At 46.6% G+C, this 16,470-nt stretch overlaps 1 protein-coding gene across 1 annotated transcript in view; it reads left to right on the top strand.

Annotated features, from left to right (window-relative positions):
* Positions 1 to 16,470, top strand: part of Scfd2 (sec1 family domain containing 2) — a 344,622-nt gene that overhangs the window by 307,361 nt on the left and 20,791 nt on the right. The window contains exons 6-7 of the mRNA XM_005359346.3: positions 2,918 to 3,063; positions 15,062 to 15,196. Coding sequence (XP_005359403.1) covers positions 2,918 to 3,063; positions 15,062 to 15,196 — 281 coding nt within the window. The remainder of the gene's footprint in view (positions 1 to 2,917; positions 3,064 to 15,061; positions 15,197 to 16,470) is intronic.

The raw sequence follows: 16,470 nt of genomic DNA, 5'->3' as shown, positions 1-16,470 counted from the left end.
GTGTAATTATTTCGGGTAAAGCTAGCCTTGCGGGCAGCGGGGTGCTGGGGACGCAGCCCCGCTGCCCCGATTACAACAATAGATAGATAGATGATAGACAGATTTCCTTACGTGAGTTTACAGAAAGAACCCTCATAGTGAACGAAAAGCCATGTCCTTGGCCTTCCTCCTTTTGTTGATAATAAGGCACAGGCTGTGTTGTCTCGGTTGAGCTTCAGTGCAAATAGCAGCCAGGATGTGAGTCTATTCCACACTCCGGCCTTTTGCAGCCCAGCTTTTCCTAGTTTTGAACCTTTTCAGAATGCAAGAAGAAATTATAGGCATGTATCTCAGAAAACTACAGGTTTCCCCTTTCCACAAGGTTTGTCATGGGATTGTTCCAAGGATTTGTGTGGTCTTGGATTCTCTCCATCAACTTCCTTCTACACCCCCGCTGGAGTTCTCCATGCAGAGTCTGCTGAACACAGAGAGGTTTCCCCACTCTGTTCTTCACCTCTGCACAGGTGAGGTGTGGGTTGTCCCCAAAGGTTCCTGTGCTGGAAGATCATCCCCCAGGGTGCTGATATGACAGGGTGAGACGGGACGGTCCACAGGTCACTGACATCCCCCAGAAGGGATCAGTTCTGATTCTGCAGAAAGACTTATGGAAAGGGTGAATTGTGTAAAGAGCAAGGCTGGTCTCTGTGCCCTCGCTTCTTGTCTCACCATGTGATCTGTCCCCTCACATTCTCTCCTCATGATGCCAGGCTGTGACAATACCAAGTCTCCTCACTAGAGGCCAAACAGATCTCAGCTTTTCAGCCTCTAAGATTATCATGGAAACTTTTTACCTTCATAAGGTACCCAGCCTCTAGTGTTTTAATATAACAACACTAGTAAAACTATATGTATTAGTTACTTGTCTGTGCTGTGACAAAATACCATGACCGAAATCAACTCAGGGAGGAATGGGTTTGTTTTGGCTTCTGGTTACAAAGGGATATAAAGTCTGTAATGGCAGGAAGTGTTTGACAGCAGGCAGGCATGGTGGCAGGAATGGGAGCTAGCTGACCACACTTTATCAAGACAGCTCCCCGCCCCAGTGACATGCTTCCTCCAGCAAGGCTCTACCCTGAAAGTCCCATCTCTCCCCCAAGCAGAGCCACTAACAGAGGACCAAGGGTCCAAATGCCTGAGCGTATGGGGGACATTTCTCATTCAAACCACTATGCCATAGTTCAGTTTGTTTTTTTTAACGACAAGTCAGACATCTGTTGAAACCAGGAAACTTTGCCTACCTGTAAGAGTTACTACACACAGTGTCACATACTAATGAAGAGTATGGGCTCATCCACGCACATACCACCTCTCTGTATGGGGGCAGCCGGGGTCCTCTGGATGCTTCTGTGTATGCCAAATGCATCCTCTGTTAGTTTAAGCTTAGTTGACTCCACCTCTTCCTTCCCAAAACAATTTCCTTGATTATCAAAATTGACAAGCATCTCCTTATTTCACAGGTGTTTGGATAGCTATGGTCAAGAAAATAGACATTAGTAAAAGTTGACAAAGATGTAGAGAAACTGAAACCCTCTTAAGAGTATTGGTGGGAGTGTCAAGTAGTGCGTCATTTGGGACACTGTGGATCTGGCGTTCTTCAGACGGTTAACACAGAGCTGCCAGTGCGTGCACGTGGGAGAAATGAACGTGTATGTCCACACCAAAGCTTGTCCGTGCAGAACTACCAACATTAGCATGTTAACTGAGACACAGAGACTTCCCAAGGGCCTGCCAACTGAGAAACTATTTTCTCTCTAAAGTTTCCTACTGTGGGTGTTCCGGATACCTGTGCAGACACATGGAATGTCGTGCACTAATACCGTAGGATGCACTGTAACCGTGCAGTAAAAAGAAGCAATGAAGTGGTGGTGTGTACCGCAGCCTGAATGAGCCCTGAAAACAAGGCAGAGACAGGAAGCCAACTGCAAAAAGCTGGGTATTCTATGGTCTGTTTATATGGAATGTCCTGTCAGTGAATCTGTAGGGTCAGAAGGCAGGCTTGTGGATTCAAGGGGAAGAATCAAGAATGTCTGCTGACAGATTTAGGGTTCCCTGTTGGGGTGAGATGGGCAGGCACATGTTCAGCTGGACAGCAGAGCACACGGGCCTGGATGACTGAGTCGACATAGCAAGGCCATGGCAGTGCCTAGTCACAGGAGAACCTAAACCTGCATCTCAATGTCCTTATGTTCTAAAGGGGAGAAATTGTACTTGTGACCTCAGGGGTCACGTGAGAGGTGATGAGTTGACCCATCTGGTGTATCTGTGAATTGAGGATGAATGTTCTCAGGGTATCTCGTTTTGTTAACTTCTGTCTTATCCTTGATTGTTTCTCTTCCTGAGTGGATACATAACATCAGAGTAGTCATCAGCGAGTGTGATTGCTGCCTTTGCATTTTTATTAGCTTAGGCTGCTCCCCTTTAAATGGTCCGGCACCTGGTTTAGCACATTCAACCACTTTGCACATACCCGTCCCAGCTAGTTCCACTCTTGGCGAGGCCCTGTCACCTTTCTCCATCTTGCTGTCAGACCTGGAAACCGTCAGTGGCGTCCAGACGAAGGTTTCATCACAGCACTCTCGTCCATTTTCCTTGTGTTCCTCTTGGTTTCCAGTGTCTGGGAATCCAAGCCCCTCGGGAGCCTGTCCTCCGTGAAGCCTCTGCAGTGACTGAGGCCAGTGGCTGTGGTGCCAGGCGATTCCGAAGCCCTCTTCTGTCAAAAGTGTTCACGCTCATCGTGTCTCATTATTCATGTTCGTGAACAGCAAGAGCAAACTAGGGTTGAAGGCATTCCAGACTGTTATATTGAGCTCAAGATGTCATGAGGCAAGCTTAATTTAAGGATTTGCTCACTTACGAAAATATCTCTGGACTGTTTCAGGCTGTGACTCTGCAATTAACCTGACATTTCCCAAATCCCAAAATGCTGTGAATGATGTCTTCACGTCTCTCCAGGAGATTGCCAGAGCTAGGACTCTCATGAGACAGTTTAAGTCTGTGTATGTTCCTGGAAATCATACCCATCAGGTGAGTGTTCATGATCTCAGTACCTGTCTGCAGCTGTGTTTTAGGACACAGAGGCCATGGCCACAGGGAAGGTTCTCCTCAGCCCATCCTTCTAGATAGACTCCCGAGTTCCCTTTTAATAGACCCTTTGGGGCTCCACTAAGTCTGAAAGCCTCTCAACTCATTTGTGCCCTTGACTTAATGTAACTGGTGAAAACTGGATTGGAAATCATGCCTGTTTATCACCGTGGGTCTGTCTCCACTGTAGACGGTAGCCTGAGGCAAGGCCTTTCCTCTGGGTCCCACTGTTGTTGGTTCCAAACAAGGGACTGGCTTCACATGGTTTCAGTTCCCTAGGTCCAGCAGCTCATCAGTATTATAGCAATCAGAGGAAAGCAAGGTTTAACTGACTGTGGACAGGACAGGGGACATTGGGACAAGGGAAGCAGTTGTTAGTAAAATGCCCTGCAGCTTTCTAAGGAGAACCTACAAAGTTCTAAGGAGAACCTACAAAGAATGTTTTGACTGACCATTGACTAGAGAGATGTGTGACAATCCAAGATTGGGGGGGTAGGGAGGACTCTGCAAGGCCCTGAATGGGAGACCATGCAGGAATTCCCAGGGGAAGTACACGGAGTCAAGACGCCCAGTGCTCTGGAGCCCAGGAGTCAGATGTAAGGATCCCAGTGGGAAACACACGCTTCCATGGAAGAACAAGTGTTTCTGATGGGAAAGATCACTGGGTATAGCTGTAGGAATCTTCTCCTCTGCTTCCCACGATGTCTCGATGAAATCTTCTTACCATTGGTGAGTCATGTGTCACAGTAGGAGACTGTGGCCGTGAGGAGTGCATCTCAGGGTGGTGGCTATTTAAGTGCGTGTAGAGGTAAGCTGTCGTCCCATGACAACCCAGCAGAATCTCAGTGCTGACTCCTGTGTGTTCCTACAGTAGCTGACACTTGAGCACCCCTGGCCTTGGTCTTTCCCTTGCTTTCCACTGCATGGAGACCAGAGAAGCATTGGCCTGAGTTCCAAAAGGGAGTGCATTGCCACATACACTTAGCAGCCACGGCAGGTGGCAATCTTTGTAGCCAGCATTCTATGTACCTTGGTTCTCAGTGAAGTTCTTAAAGTATTGACTAAAGGTGCTGAGAGCCATCCGAAATCATCCACCAAGATATCAAGACCACAGAGTTTGGCACTTGCAGAGTTTCCTATCCAAAAAAAAAAAAAAAAAATCTGGGCACATCAGCACCACAGAATATAGAACATGTCACTCAGATCACCAAATGTGTAATTTATCAGTTCAAAAAGAATCAGCAATTCTAGATACTGTGTTGTGGACCAGGTCCAAAAGACATGCTGAGACTGATGATATATGATAAAAAAAAAAAAAACTCTAATTCAGAGAATGTCAGAAGGGAAATGGCCACAATAGTTGGCAGAGAAAATAAACCACAAAAAAAAAAAGAGGTCTTTTCCATTTTATGACCAGCACGGGGCACTGATTTGGCCAACTTCACATAAACACACATCAGCCATGAATCATGGCTGTGATAAGGACACTGAATCTGTCCCCACATCATCAATGCTGTCATTTCTCCAGGCCTCGGGGCTCTGTCCTGCAGTCATGACTTCCAGGAATGCAGTTTTCCAATGTTGCATACACTTGCCCTCATAGTAAGCCAGTGACATCAGCACGTGCAGTAGAACTCCCCAGCACTGGCGAGTGATGGTTGGGGATGCATGGGTCCTGAGTGCACACTGTGAAGATGACATCATTCGTAATGTAACAGAGTGAAATGCGCCATGGCAGCAGAAAGAGAAATAAGTTCAACAGGCAGGTTGCTGCATGCAGCTGCCTTTCAGTTCTTTCCTCGGCCTCTTCTTCTCGGGGAAAAACATGGCTCTCTCTGTGGAACATTGTTCTAATTTTGTAAAAGCTATAACGTAGGATAAAAAGTATATAGAAGCTTATGTTTAGTATATCTTTAAAAGTTTTGGGGAAAATGAAATAAACAGATTTGTGAGATTGTAGGAAGAGACTGGAGGGCGAGACACTGTGTGACAATGGGCAAGTCCCTTCTCCTCTCTGAGACAATACCCTGCTCTCTTCACCTGAAACAAACCCTTTAGACAGGAATACCGACCATTTCATCAGTTTTTGGTTTTCCAAGTTGTTAAAGAATTTTATAGCGACAGCTGTGGGTGCCGTGAGAACAAGCGATTCTGATGTGTTTGGTCCATGGTCACATCCTCGGGGTCTAGAGGCAGCTTATGCATGGGGGGTGCTCACTAAACATTTGTGGGCTGCATCTTCAGTGTGACGCATAGTGTGACTCAGGTCAGAGGCGGTACCGGAATACAAGTTCGGTAAGTGGGAAAGTGTATAGACTGGAGCCCGAGGCAAACGGTGCTGGCCCTGAAGATAGTACTGGGCTGGGTTTATGGTTTGGCCGTCAGTGTGGTCCTCTCCTGCTGGAGCTACTGTGAGATGAAAGTTTCAGGGGATGATGTCTCACTGAAGGAAGCAGTCATTAGGAGAGTGCCCATGGAAGATATATCAAAGCCATGCGCCCCCACCCCACCCCCACTTCCTGGCCACCAGAAAGTAAGCGTCCCTGCCACCACACACATCTGGCATAATGAGCCACCTCCCACTAGCCAGACAACAGCCACTGCCCTCAGAAGCTGTGTGCCAAACTCACGTTTCCCTCCCATGGGTTGGCTTCTCCCAGGTATTTTTCACAGCAGCAGGAAGCTGTGAGCCGCATTAGGCAGATTTCTATCCGTTGCTTCTTCCAGTTTGGTCTTTGGTCCCTAGCTTTAGGGAAAATGTGTGCTTTCCACCAGGAACATGTTATCACCTCACAGAACCTAGCTGAGATGTGCCAGCACACCCAGGACAGGACAAACCCTGATCTTGTCCTGGTTCCTGTCACCATCCGCCCTGCACTGTGCTCTGGCCTCTCTGCCCTGAGTCTTGAAGTTCTGCAGCACCAGGCTCCTTCCCCGTGCCTTCTTTCTGGCTCACATGCACGCATGCTCACTCTCTGAGGCTCTCATTTCCCTGCTGGCACTGGAGCACTTTTGACTTCATCTTTACCCGCTTCCCTGAGGTCAGGTGTGGTGCATATACAAAGTGCAGGCAGTGTGCCTCTCTTTGGAAGGGGAACGTGATTGATAAAAGAAATGATCAAATCTCTGGAAGGGGCAGAGGAGGCCTGGAGATCCAGAAGTGATCCACTCAGGAGGCTGTCACTGAAGGTCCTGATGGGAAGAACATAGCACATGATCAGAAGCAGCTCTTCTGCTCCCTGTGGACCTGTGGGCATTGCTTGCACTTGCTCCTTCTGGGTTGATAGGCAGGCAGCTGGGTAGATGCCAGTGCCTGGGTTCATGGCCCAGCGATGCCTCTTCCTCAAAGACACATCGCTTTACCTCTCTGTGGCCAGTTCTCCTCTGAAGAAGGACATTCTCTCACAAAGATGCTCTGAGAATTTGGAGAATTAATGCCAGTCCAACTCCTGTGATAGCCCCGGACGCATAAGCAGGACTTACTGATCTTTCTCTATGAGAGAAAGTACTTGGAGTGTAAGTACTTGTAGTAACATCAGAAAAAACAAAGAGCCACCCAGAAAAGGCATGATTTTTAGGTCAAAAATGAGCTATAAGCTCTTTTTTTCCTCCTGTTGCAAAACAAAGCAAAACAAGAACAAAAAAATAAAACAAGGATAAGTCAAGAACAATGGCACTGGGTTTTGATCCCACTGCACGTACTGGCTTTGTGGGAGCCTAGGCTGTTTAGATGTTCACCTTACTAGATCTGGAAGGAAGTGGGAGGTCCTTGGACTCCCCACAGGGCAGGGAACCCGGTCTGCTCTTCCGGCTGATGAGAGGGGGGGAGTTGATTGGGGGAGGGGGAGGGATATGGGACGCGGTGGCAGGGAAGAGACAGAAATCTTTAATAAATAAATAATAATGATAATAAACAAAAACAAGGACAACAACAAAAAACACTAAGGCCTTTCTCGTGGGTCTCTAAGAGCAACATGGGCCTATGACATTATCTGTCTGCCACCTAAGGGACACACCAGCTCTCCAGCCATAGACTGCTAACACCAGCCTGCACAGGAGAGGACCATGGCCCTCCATGAGGAGAGCTACTACAGAGGTCTGCTTGTATGATAAGGTTGGGTTTAGGGATTATCCCTATAAACTGGAAGCCTACGGCCCCCAGTGCCTGGGCCTGGGTCTTCATTACCCCCCACCCCCATTTCTCACTGCCTGTGGCCCAGGTTCCTTCCCCTGCGGTACAGAGTTTGATGTGCCATATGCCTCATCAGGAGGATATTAGCCATGTCTCTGGGGCACGGAGCTCATAGGACTTCCAGTAAGTGTCATCTGGCTCCAGAATGATGACAATTATTACTGAACAAGTCTTCAGGACAGAGGTGCTGGAGCCAATGCTGCACAGATGTGGGCCTTCTTCCATGCCCCTGGCAGCTGAATAAGAAAGTCTAGAGCCATGGAAGCTTGATTCATCTCATGCCCAGGGAAATAAGGCTCTCTGAGCAGACATTGGGCCCATTTCTTTTGTCAACACTCCCCAGCTTTGGCCAACAGCTGCCCACATCCTAAGCCAACCTCTATTCTCTCCCCTAATTGTATTAATGTCTACCCAAACCCAGACCTGCTCAGTTCCTTATGGGCAGGGGGGCGGGGGGGATAATTGGTACCAAACAGAGCTAAACTAAGGACCAGGAAGCTTGGCGTTGTCTCAAAGACACTTCTAACTGGAGTGTGAATTCAAGGGAATTCTTTAGTAAGTTTAGCTTTCATTTCTTCATATTGAACTTGGAAAAAAAAACTGCATTTAGTGTTTTAAGGAAAAGTTTGCTTCTGGATATAAGGAAAGATGGATGGATGGATGGATGGATGGATGGATGGATGGATGGATGGATGGATTGAAACACTTTTTTATCTTCAAACAAACCATTTCCTTTAAAAAGATGAAAAGAGAGAAAGATCATAGTCTCACAAAGAGCAAGATAAATAAGCACGGAATTGTCTCATAGAGCCCCCGGCATTTCCGAATAGATGTTCCCTGTGCCGTGGTGGGTGGGAACAAGCTGGACACCCTCCACGAGGCCAGTTTTTCTAAGGTGCTGGTGCGTGAAGTCATGTGTAGAAAAGAGAGAAGCATGCTTCTTCAGAGGCAGAACCAAGGACTTCCAGCTACCCCAGCACCAGCCAGCAGAGCAAAGTCAGCAGCCAACCCTTGCTGGGTTGAGGCTGGGCACCAGTTCAGGTCTCCTTGGCAGCAGATACCTAATCCCTAAGGCACCAGAGTTAGACGGTAATGTTTAACGTCAGAAAAACTGTGTACCCAGTCCCCTTCCGCAGGAGCTAGGCTCCGGCTTCCAGCCACAGCCACACCTTATCTCTACACAGAGCTACCAAGAGACACACACTAGTATTTTGTTTACCCACACTAGTGTTTTGTTTTTCATTCTTTCTTTGAGTATAATATTTTTAAGCCCAGTTTGTTCTTGAAAACATACTGCAGGAGATACAAAGTCCCACCTCAATTGATAACCTGCTATGAGAGGGGAAATCATCATCCATTGGGGAGAAAACTGATCCCAATTTTTATACTTACTTTTTATTATATACATATATATTTCATTTTTATATATTTATATTTATTATAAGCATGTTTATATTTATTCCCCAGAATTAGTATAAAGGCAAATATAAAATATACCAATATTTCAAGCCAAAATGTTATTCTGACCTCAGTGTTCTTTTTCCCATCTGATATTTTTATAAATGAAGGCATCTTCACAAGCCCCTAATTATTACATGGGTATTGTGCATTCTGGGCCTAACAGCAGAGCCACCCTGGTACCAGCCTGCCCAGAACCAGAAAACAGTCAGAGAAGCAGTGGTCATTTTACTTCCCTGGGACAGTCCTTGTGAGCACCGTGAGGCGTGGTACAGTCCACACAGTGACAGGGGAACTGTTTGACTTGGTTCCCTTGGCTCGGAACCCTCATACCCTGTAGGAGATGATTTTTCAGCCACAACTCTGTAGCTCTAGCATTCCCCAAAGGGACACTCCCAGTTATTATTCAAGCGTCGTCAGACTTGGAGAAACCCCAAATTCTAGCTGTCGATCAAATATCTCTAGTCCCCCCAGTCTACAGCAGTGCACCATGCGGGGGTCATTCTTGCCATTAGTAGTCTTGCCTGTCTTCTAGTTTGACATTCTTTCTTTATCAGGTTGCCAGGGAAACAGCTGGAAAGTTAAGCAGAAGTCAAATTCCTATGCAGAGGGCACAAAGGGTTTAATAATCCTCTACCCACACAGACCAGTGAGGAAACAGGGAAATTACTGCTTCATCTCATCCTTAATGTGCCCACAGCTAAGACAGTGCTCTGAACCCCATCTCCTCTTCCTCCTGGGAATAAGCGAGACCATATTTTCTGTAAATGTGGACAACTCTAGTCAGTGAGTTATGGATGGAAGTGCTGCGTTCTTGTGCCGCGCCTGTGACATCTTTCCGTGCATTCTGTCCCCTTCTCTTTGACCTGCAATGCCCTGGAAGTCCTGAAACCACTCCCATGTGGGACACAGCTGAGGGATTGCCAAGCACAGAACCACCACACCCCAGAGCTCCTGGGGGTTGAGACAGAGCAAAGAGTCAATGACAAGTGAGGACCTACTTGATGCTAGAGCAGACCACACAGCTGCTCTGCCCCCTGTAACGCTGTGTGACACCTCAGAAACGATGTGGGTGGCACTCCCAAGACACCCCGCCTGTCACCTTCTGCTGGCCCTGGCCTGAGAAGCAAGCACATGGTGATTCACAAAGGGGACCACGACCATCCAAGCTGCTTAGTCCAGAGAGTGAAGTCACCTGAGTGGCTGGTGGCTGGGGGAGGGGCAGGTTCTCATCAGCGTTGGGAGACTTTAAGCGGACTTTCCAGGCAGGTTAAGGACAAGTACCACTTTCCTCCCAAAATCATGGTTCTTCACCCGTACAAGCCTTAGTTCTTCTTAGTCCATTGTTTTCATAGACAATTTGAGAATTTCCCTATCCATTATTTATGTGGCAAAGCTTACAAATTTATTTTTAAAATAACTAACACTTCTAGTAAGGTGGGTCCTTGGACTTCCCACAGGTCAGGGAACCCTGATTGCTCTTCGAGCTGATGAGGGAGGGGGACTTGATCGGGGGAGGGGAGGGAAATGGGAGGCAGTGGCGGGGAGGAGGCAGAAATCCTTAATAAATAAATAAATTTAAAAAAATAACTAACACTTCTATTATTCACTATGCTTTGGGTATAAATAAAAATGGAAAAAAAGGAGAACACTACAAATGGCTTATACTGGAAAGGTAATTTGTTGGATCCACAACAAAAGTCTGGAAGTCAACCTAAAGGCCAGAGAAGCTATTAGCATTAGTAGCGCCCCAAGGTGGAGCAGGTCCCTGCTGGTCTCCACTGCCTTGCCAGCCCCGTCTGTCACTCCTATGGCAGAGTCAGGCTCAGCTGGCAAAGCACAAGCGTAGCTGCCAGTGTCACAGGCCAGCCTTCCACAGCTGCGTATAGGAGAAAGGGCTTACAGCTCAATTGTCACATCTTAAAGAGACAGAGTATTGTCATATGAGAATAGAATCTGAGAGGTTGTGGCCAAAAAAGAGTGTAAGAGATTCGTGTCACACAAGTGTGTCAGACCGGAGAGAAAGGTGTATATATAGCTCTTCTGGATTTGTGTGATGTCTTAGCTATCTTGTACTTTTAATTATGGTTATTTCCACATTCTAAGTAATTACCCACCTTCTGCTGGCCCATGACTGAGAAGTGAATGGTGCTTTATTTGTTTTAAAATAAATAAATAAGAAAGATTTTTAAGCTTCCCAATAATACATGGCAATTACAAAGTCTCAAGAATGAAGGTGGTACCTTCAAATCCTTGCTCCAAGCGAGCCCAGGCCAACTGGCAAGCACAGCTAGTGCTTAGCCTCACAGGAGAGCAGGAAGGAGACCAAGATAGGAGAGAGAGGGGAGAGCCATCCATCTATGAGCGTCCGTACTTTCTCTATACCCTCTGTGCTTCCTACCAATCCCCAATTCATCCAAGGGTCTCTACAGTACTGAGAACAATCCCATCACCCCTAGTACAACCTGGCTTGGGGAGAGGGGCACAGTACAGTGCTTCTGCTTGGGCTCAGAACCACCCTGACCAGGGTCTGACCCTCCCCAAACCATTGTTCTTCACTATGGATGGCATCAACCTTAGGTGGTTTACGTATAGATCATGTTGTTTTGTATAGGTCATGGAGTATGCCTCTCTATCTCTCTGGTTTTTGAGACAGGGTTTCTGTCTGGCTGTCCTGGAACTCTCTCTGTAGACCATGCTGACCTCAAACTCAGAGATCTACCTGCCTCTGCCTCATGAGTTCTGCCACAGCCCAGCTTCTTTTCTCTCTTAATGTGCAGCCTATATGTATGTCTCTGTTGTCCTGGTTGAAGCTGTTCTATATAGCCAGTTTAATATAAACCAAGCAAGCAAATAACTATTAGCTGTTCAAAGGAAGGGATGACCCCTCATGCTTTGTATCAGCATTTCACTCAGTTGCAAGTAGCAGTGATCTGGAGACTAGTTACTTAGACATCCAAGGTTTATTTCTCCTGTGAAGTGGCTGGTCCTCGCTAGACTGTCTGTGTTGCGGCTATAGAAACCAGTTTCTCCTGTCTCTGCTCTGTGGTCTTAGGAATATCCCTGTGTTCCATGCAGCAGACCAGAGAAGTCGAAGACAAGGACATGATTCCACTTTGAAAGACATGTTTCTAAAAGTCGCACGGGATCCTTCTGCTTATGTCTCTACCCAGAAACTGGAAATCTAGCTATCCCAGCTATATAGCAAGCTGGAGGATGGTCTCTTAGCCTGTTGATAATGTACCTGACTGAAAACTGAGTCTGTTACTCTAATGGTTAAGAAAAATATGGCAGACAACTTGATTGGCTTAGTAAGCTTTGGGACGTTAGTGCGGCACATCTATGGGTGTGTCTGTGAGGGCATTTCCAAGGAAGATGAGCTAAGGAAGAAGGGAAGACCGCCCGAGTGTTGGGCATGATCCTGCGGACTAAGATCCCAGGTGGAATGAAGGCAGGGAAGGAGCAGCCAGCCCAGCCCTAATCAGCCGGCTCGCACTCCATGTCGTTTATTTGAGGAAGAGCGTCAATGGAACTGAAGGTCTGTTGTTTTCTTTACTTAAAATTTTTATTAGATTATTATTATACAAATCCATAAGTAAAATTATTAATTTGGAAGATGGAGAAAGAAAAGAACAAATACCTGCTACTTCCTGAGCCCAGGACTCAGATTTGAGTGTATTTCACCCCAATCTCATTTCCATGCATGAGTAATTTATTAACTTTTAACAGCAGAACAGGGTCTGTTTGTACTGATGGTTTGCTTTAGAAAAACAAAAGGCACGCAACCCAAAGTTCCACCTGTCTCTATCCCTGGCCAGCACCTGCCCTTCAGTTGCCGCTGGAGACAGAAGTTTCTATCACACATTTGCTCCAGATTCAGCAGCTCCAAGCTGCCTTGTCCTCCCTGCCCACTTTGTGTAACCGCTAGCCCATGGCACACGTGGCCCTCACTTGGCACCTTTCACTCGCATGCCAGTCTGTCACCACGGAGCCTCCCTTGTCATGTTCCTAACCCTCCTTGCTATAGGCATTCCTCACTGATTAGACAGCTCCCTGTTGTCCGGCACTTGGGTGCCTGTGGTGGTTTGGATAGGAACAGCCCGCATGGGGATGAATCAGTGGCGCATAGATTTAAATGCTTGGTCACTAGGGAGTAACCTCTACTCCCTAATGCCAGGAATGAAGAGGTATGGCCCTATTGGAGGAAATGTCTCTGGAGGTAGGCTGAGGGGTTTCAAATGCTCACACCAGGACCAGTGTCTCTCTCTTCTTGCTTCTTGTGGATCCGATGTAGAACTCTTAGCTACCAGGTCTGACCATGTGCTGACATGCCCCCCATTATGATAATGATCTAAACTTCTGAACCTGAAAGCCAGTCCCAATTGAATGCCTTTTTATAAGAGTTGTCACGGTCATAGTGTCTCTTTGCAGCAATAGAACAGTGACCACGACAGTGGCTTCTAATCATTTCTTCCTTCAGATAATAAATGGTGGTTTCTGAATGCATTTCCATGCATGAACATAGCTTGAAAAATTAATTGCTAGGAGTGGAATTGCTGTGTCAGATGCAGTTTGAGTTTTGATGGGTACTACCAAATTACATTCTGCTTTGATTAGAACCATTTCCTCTCCAACCAACCTGAGAGTGCCTGATAGCCCCTGGCCAAGGCAAAAGTATATGATTTCAGACTTTCAAGATTTGTTCAGTCTGAGCCTTTAAAAATCCATCTTAGTCAGGCAACTTACAAATGCCTCTTACTCTAGGGAATCACACACACATCCCACTCTGGCCTCTGAAGGCACATACTCGTAAGTAAAATAAATCTTAAAAGAAAACTTATCTTGGTGTAACTATAATCTGATTTCCTCTAGTCATAAGCAAGGTTGGCTCATAGCTCTATCCCTGCCTTATCAGTGTTCCTGCCCAGTACTCACTCAGCATGACTGCTAATCATGAAATTTCTCTGTACAATGGTCTCCCTGACCAGTCAGTATCAAGGGACTTGGATCTTCCACTGAGCCAACACAAGCCCTCCCAAATGTGTGGCAAGACTTGGTGTTGCTAGTCTACACACTGCTTCATTTCTGAGCTATTTTAAGGACTTAGAATTGGGAAAGATAGCTCAGGATTCCTGTTAGAAAAGCAAGAACAAGCTGGAGACAGGGCAGTACATTGCATGCCTGTAACCATGGCTACGGTGCCTCATGTTTGCCCCATGTAAAGAGCTACCCAGAGCTCAAGGCAGGCTGCCTCTCAGTGTGTCCTGTTCGAAGCTGGCTTTCCTAGGGTGACTATGGATCAGAACGTGTGGGGAGGGAGACACCACTGTGCCTGTGTGTTGAATATCCCAGATGCATTGCCAGATGAGTGTGGGACAGCGGTGGGGTTGGAGGAAGGTGGCGCAGTCTGTGGGATAAGGAGATTCAGGAAGCACTTTCCAGCAAGAAGTCAAGAAAGAGTTCAGCAAGGCAGCCGCCTCCAGGTAGAGCTAAATATGGGCCTGCAGGGTATTTAGGTCACAGAAAAGGAAAGTGCTCAGCGCCACCCATCAAAACAGAGGTGTTGTAATCACCTTTATCTTCAGGGATGGTTGCAGTGCTCTGTGACCCAGTGCCACCCTGACCCGAGTCAGATTCCTTCTGTCTTCTCAGCTCCTCTGCTGACATAGTCATACATAGAGTTGAGCTCTGTGGAGGAAGGAGGATTAGCTTGGATGTTGACAGCCATTGCAAATAAACATTCACATTCCAAGCAGAGGGATGAGTCTAGGAATGTCTAGAGACTATCTTCATGTTTATGAAATGACAAGACTTTCTACCGTACTTCCTGCATAAAACCGTCACTTTAAATCAGGATCAAGCATTTAGTCCTACTATGACTATAGCTCTGCTGAGGGACATTTGGCTACAGAAGAGACCAGAGAGCCAGGGCAGTACTGGAGAACTGCATGAACACAAGTTGGGATCCCTGTGATATTAAATTAATAAAAATAAAAAGGGTGGGGGGCACAAAATTAGAGAGGTAGGGAGAGGAGGGCAGATCTGGAAGAAATTAGAGGGAGGAGTTGGAGTGAATATGATCAAAATACATTGTATGAAATTCTCAAAGGATTGATGAAAATGTTTTTAAAGACTCAAGGTTGTTTTATAACCTTGCACTCAAAAAATCACAGCCATTGCTCAGTATCAAACTGAACTTGCTTTAATTTATATGATGCAGGTGAAACTGTCTCCAGATACAGTAAAAAAAAAAAGTGCTTTTGCTCATAGCACAGTGTTCTGTCTTTCCAGGCATCCTACAAGCCATTGTTGAAGCAGGTTGTGGAGGAAATATTTAATCCTGAGAAGCCAGATCCCGTTGACATTGAACATACATCCTCAGGCCTTACTGATCTCCTTAAAACTGGATTCAGCATGTTCATGAAGGTAAGTAACCATGAAGGGGCCATTCTCAGTGTCACAGTGTCCCCTTGACTGAGTATGGGAATGCTGGCACACAGTTAGCCCCGCCCAGCGCCAGGGACAATGCTCTACAATCAGGGAAACCCTCATTGACCATTTGATGGGGCGCAGTGTGAGCTCCTTGGACCTGAGTCCTTTCCTCTTTCCCTAGCACACGTACAGCTGTGGTGGCTGTCACAGGGCATCCTCAAGAGCACCGCTGGACAGCTTTTACCCTCGTGAGCCACTTGTTACCAACAGGAACACATGTACTACTGTTCACGGGCTTAGTGGCATCCTCTGCCCTTACTTCTAGAACTTACTCTGCCTGGTAATGAGCAACTTTGCATACTGCTGTGACTAATATCACCCCAAGACTCATTAGAGAGATTTGTGATGGTCCAGCAGACTCCTTGAGTTTCTCTGGCTCCTGTCTGGGGTGGGTCAGAACGACTGAGCAGCTCTTGGAGTAGGGATGAAGGAGGAGAAAGCACACAAATGGGATCTGTTTTTAAGCCACTGTAAAGTTTCTAAATTTAAAAGGATCTAAACAAGATTGCAGACTGCCCTCCCAGGCTGTGCCCATATTTCAGCAGTAATAACTCTTGGAAATAATAGAATGTTTTGTCAACTTCAAAGAGTCTTTGAAATCATGAATTAATCTGCATGAAAACATCCAGCCTTTTGGAGTTCAATAAAAGCATATTCCAGGAAAACTGGCCCATTCCAAAACCCAGAGAGGACCGAAGGCTGCCATCGGACTGGAAACCAGCAGTAAAGGCTGGAGTGGCTTTCCACCCTTTATTCTCCTCCTTCCCTTACAGCAGCTTCTGACGCAAGGCCTGGCTGCTCAATTTCTTTTTCTTTCTTTCTTAATAAAGCAGTGCAGCTGAACTTCTGTAACGTGTCTGGAGCTCCTGTGCTGACTCTAAGCCCAGAGTTGGATCACTCTCTGCTCCTCTATCATGAGGAGCTCTTCCTGGTGGCCATTTTCTTTAAAAAAAAAAGTTAAAAAGGAAAGAAATAGGGAGGGAGGGAGGGAGGGAGGGAGGGAGGGAGGGAGGGAGGGGAGGAGAGAAAATTAAAAACAGTAATAACTTCTGGGATAGACATTTCCAGCCCTCTGGACTTAAGTCCTTCCTCTACAAGCCTGGACCTCTGGTGGTGACCATGGGCTGTGTAAGGATGTTAGTTGTGAACTGATTCCCCGAGTGCATTTTCTGTCACTATCCCATGAATCAAGAGCTGTCACACTTGGA

Source organism: Microtus ochrogaster, linkage group LG1 (genome assembly GCF_000317375.1).
Source record: "Microtus ochrogaster isolate Prairie Vole_2 linkage group LG1, MicOch1.0, whole genome shotgun sequence".
Lineage (NCBI taxonomy): Eukaryota > Metazoa > Chordata > Mammalia > Rodentia > Cricetidae > Microtus > Microtus ochrogaster.
This window is presented reverse-complemented; position numbering and strand designations above follow the sequence as displayed.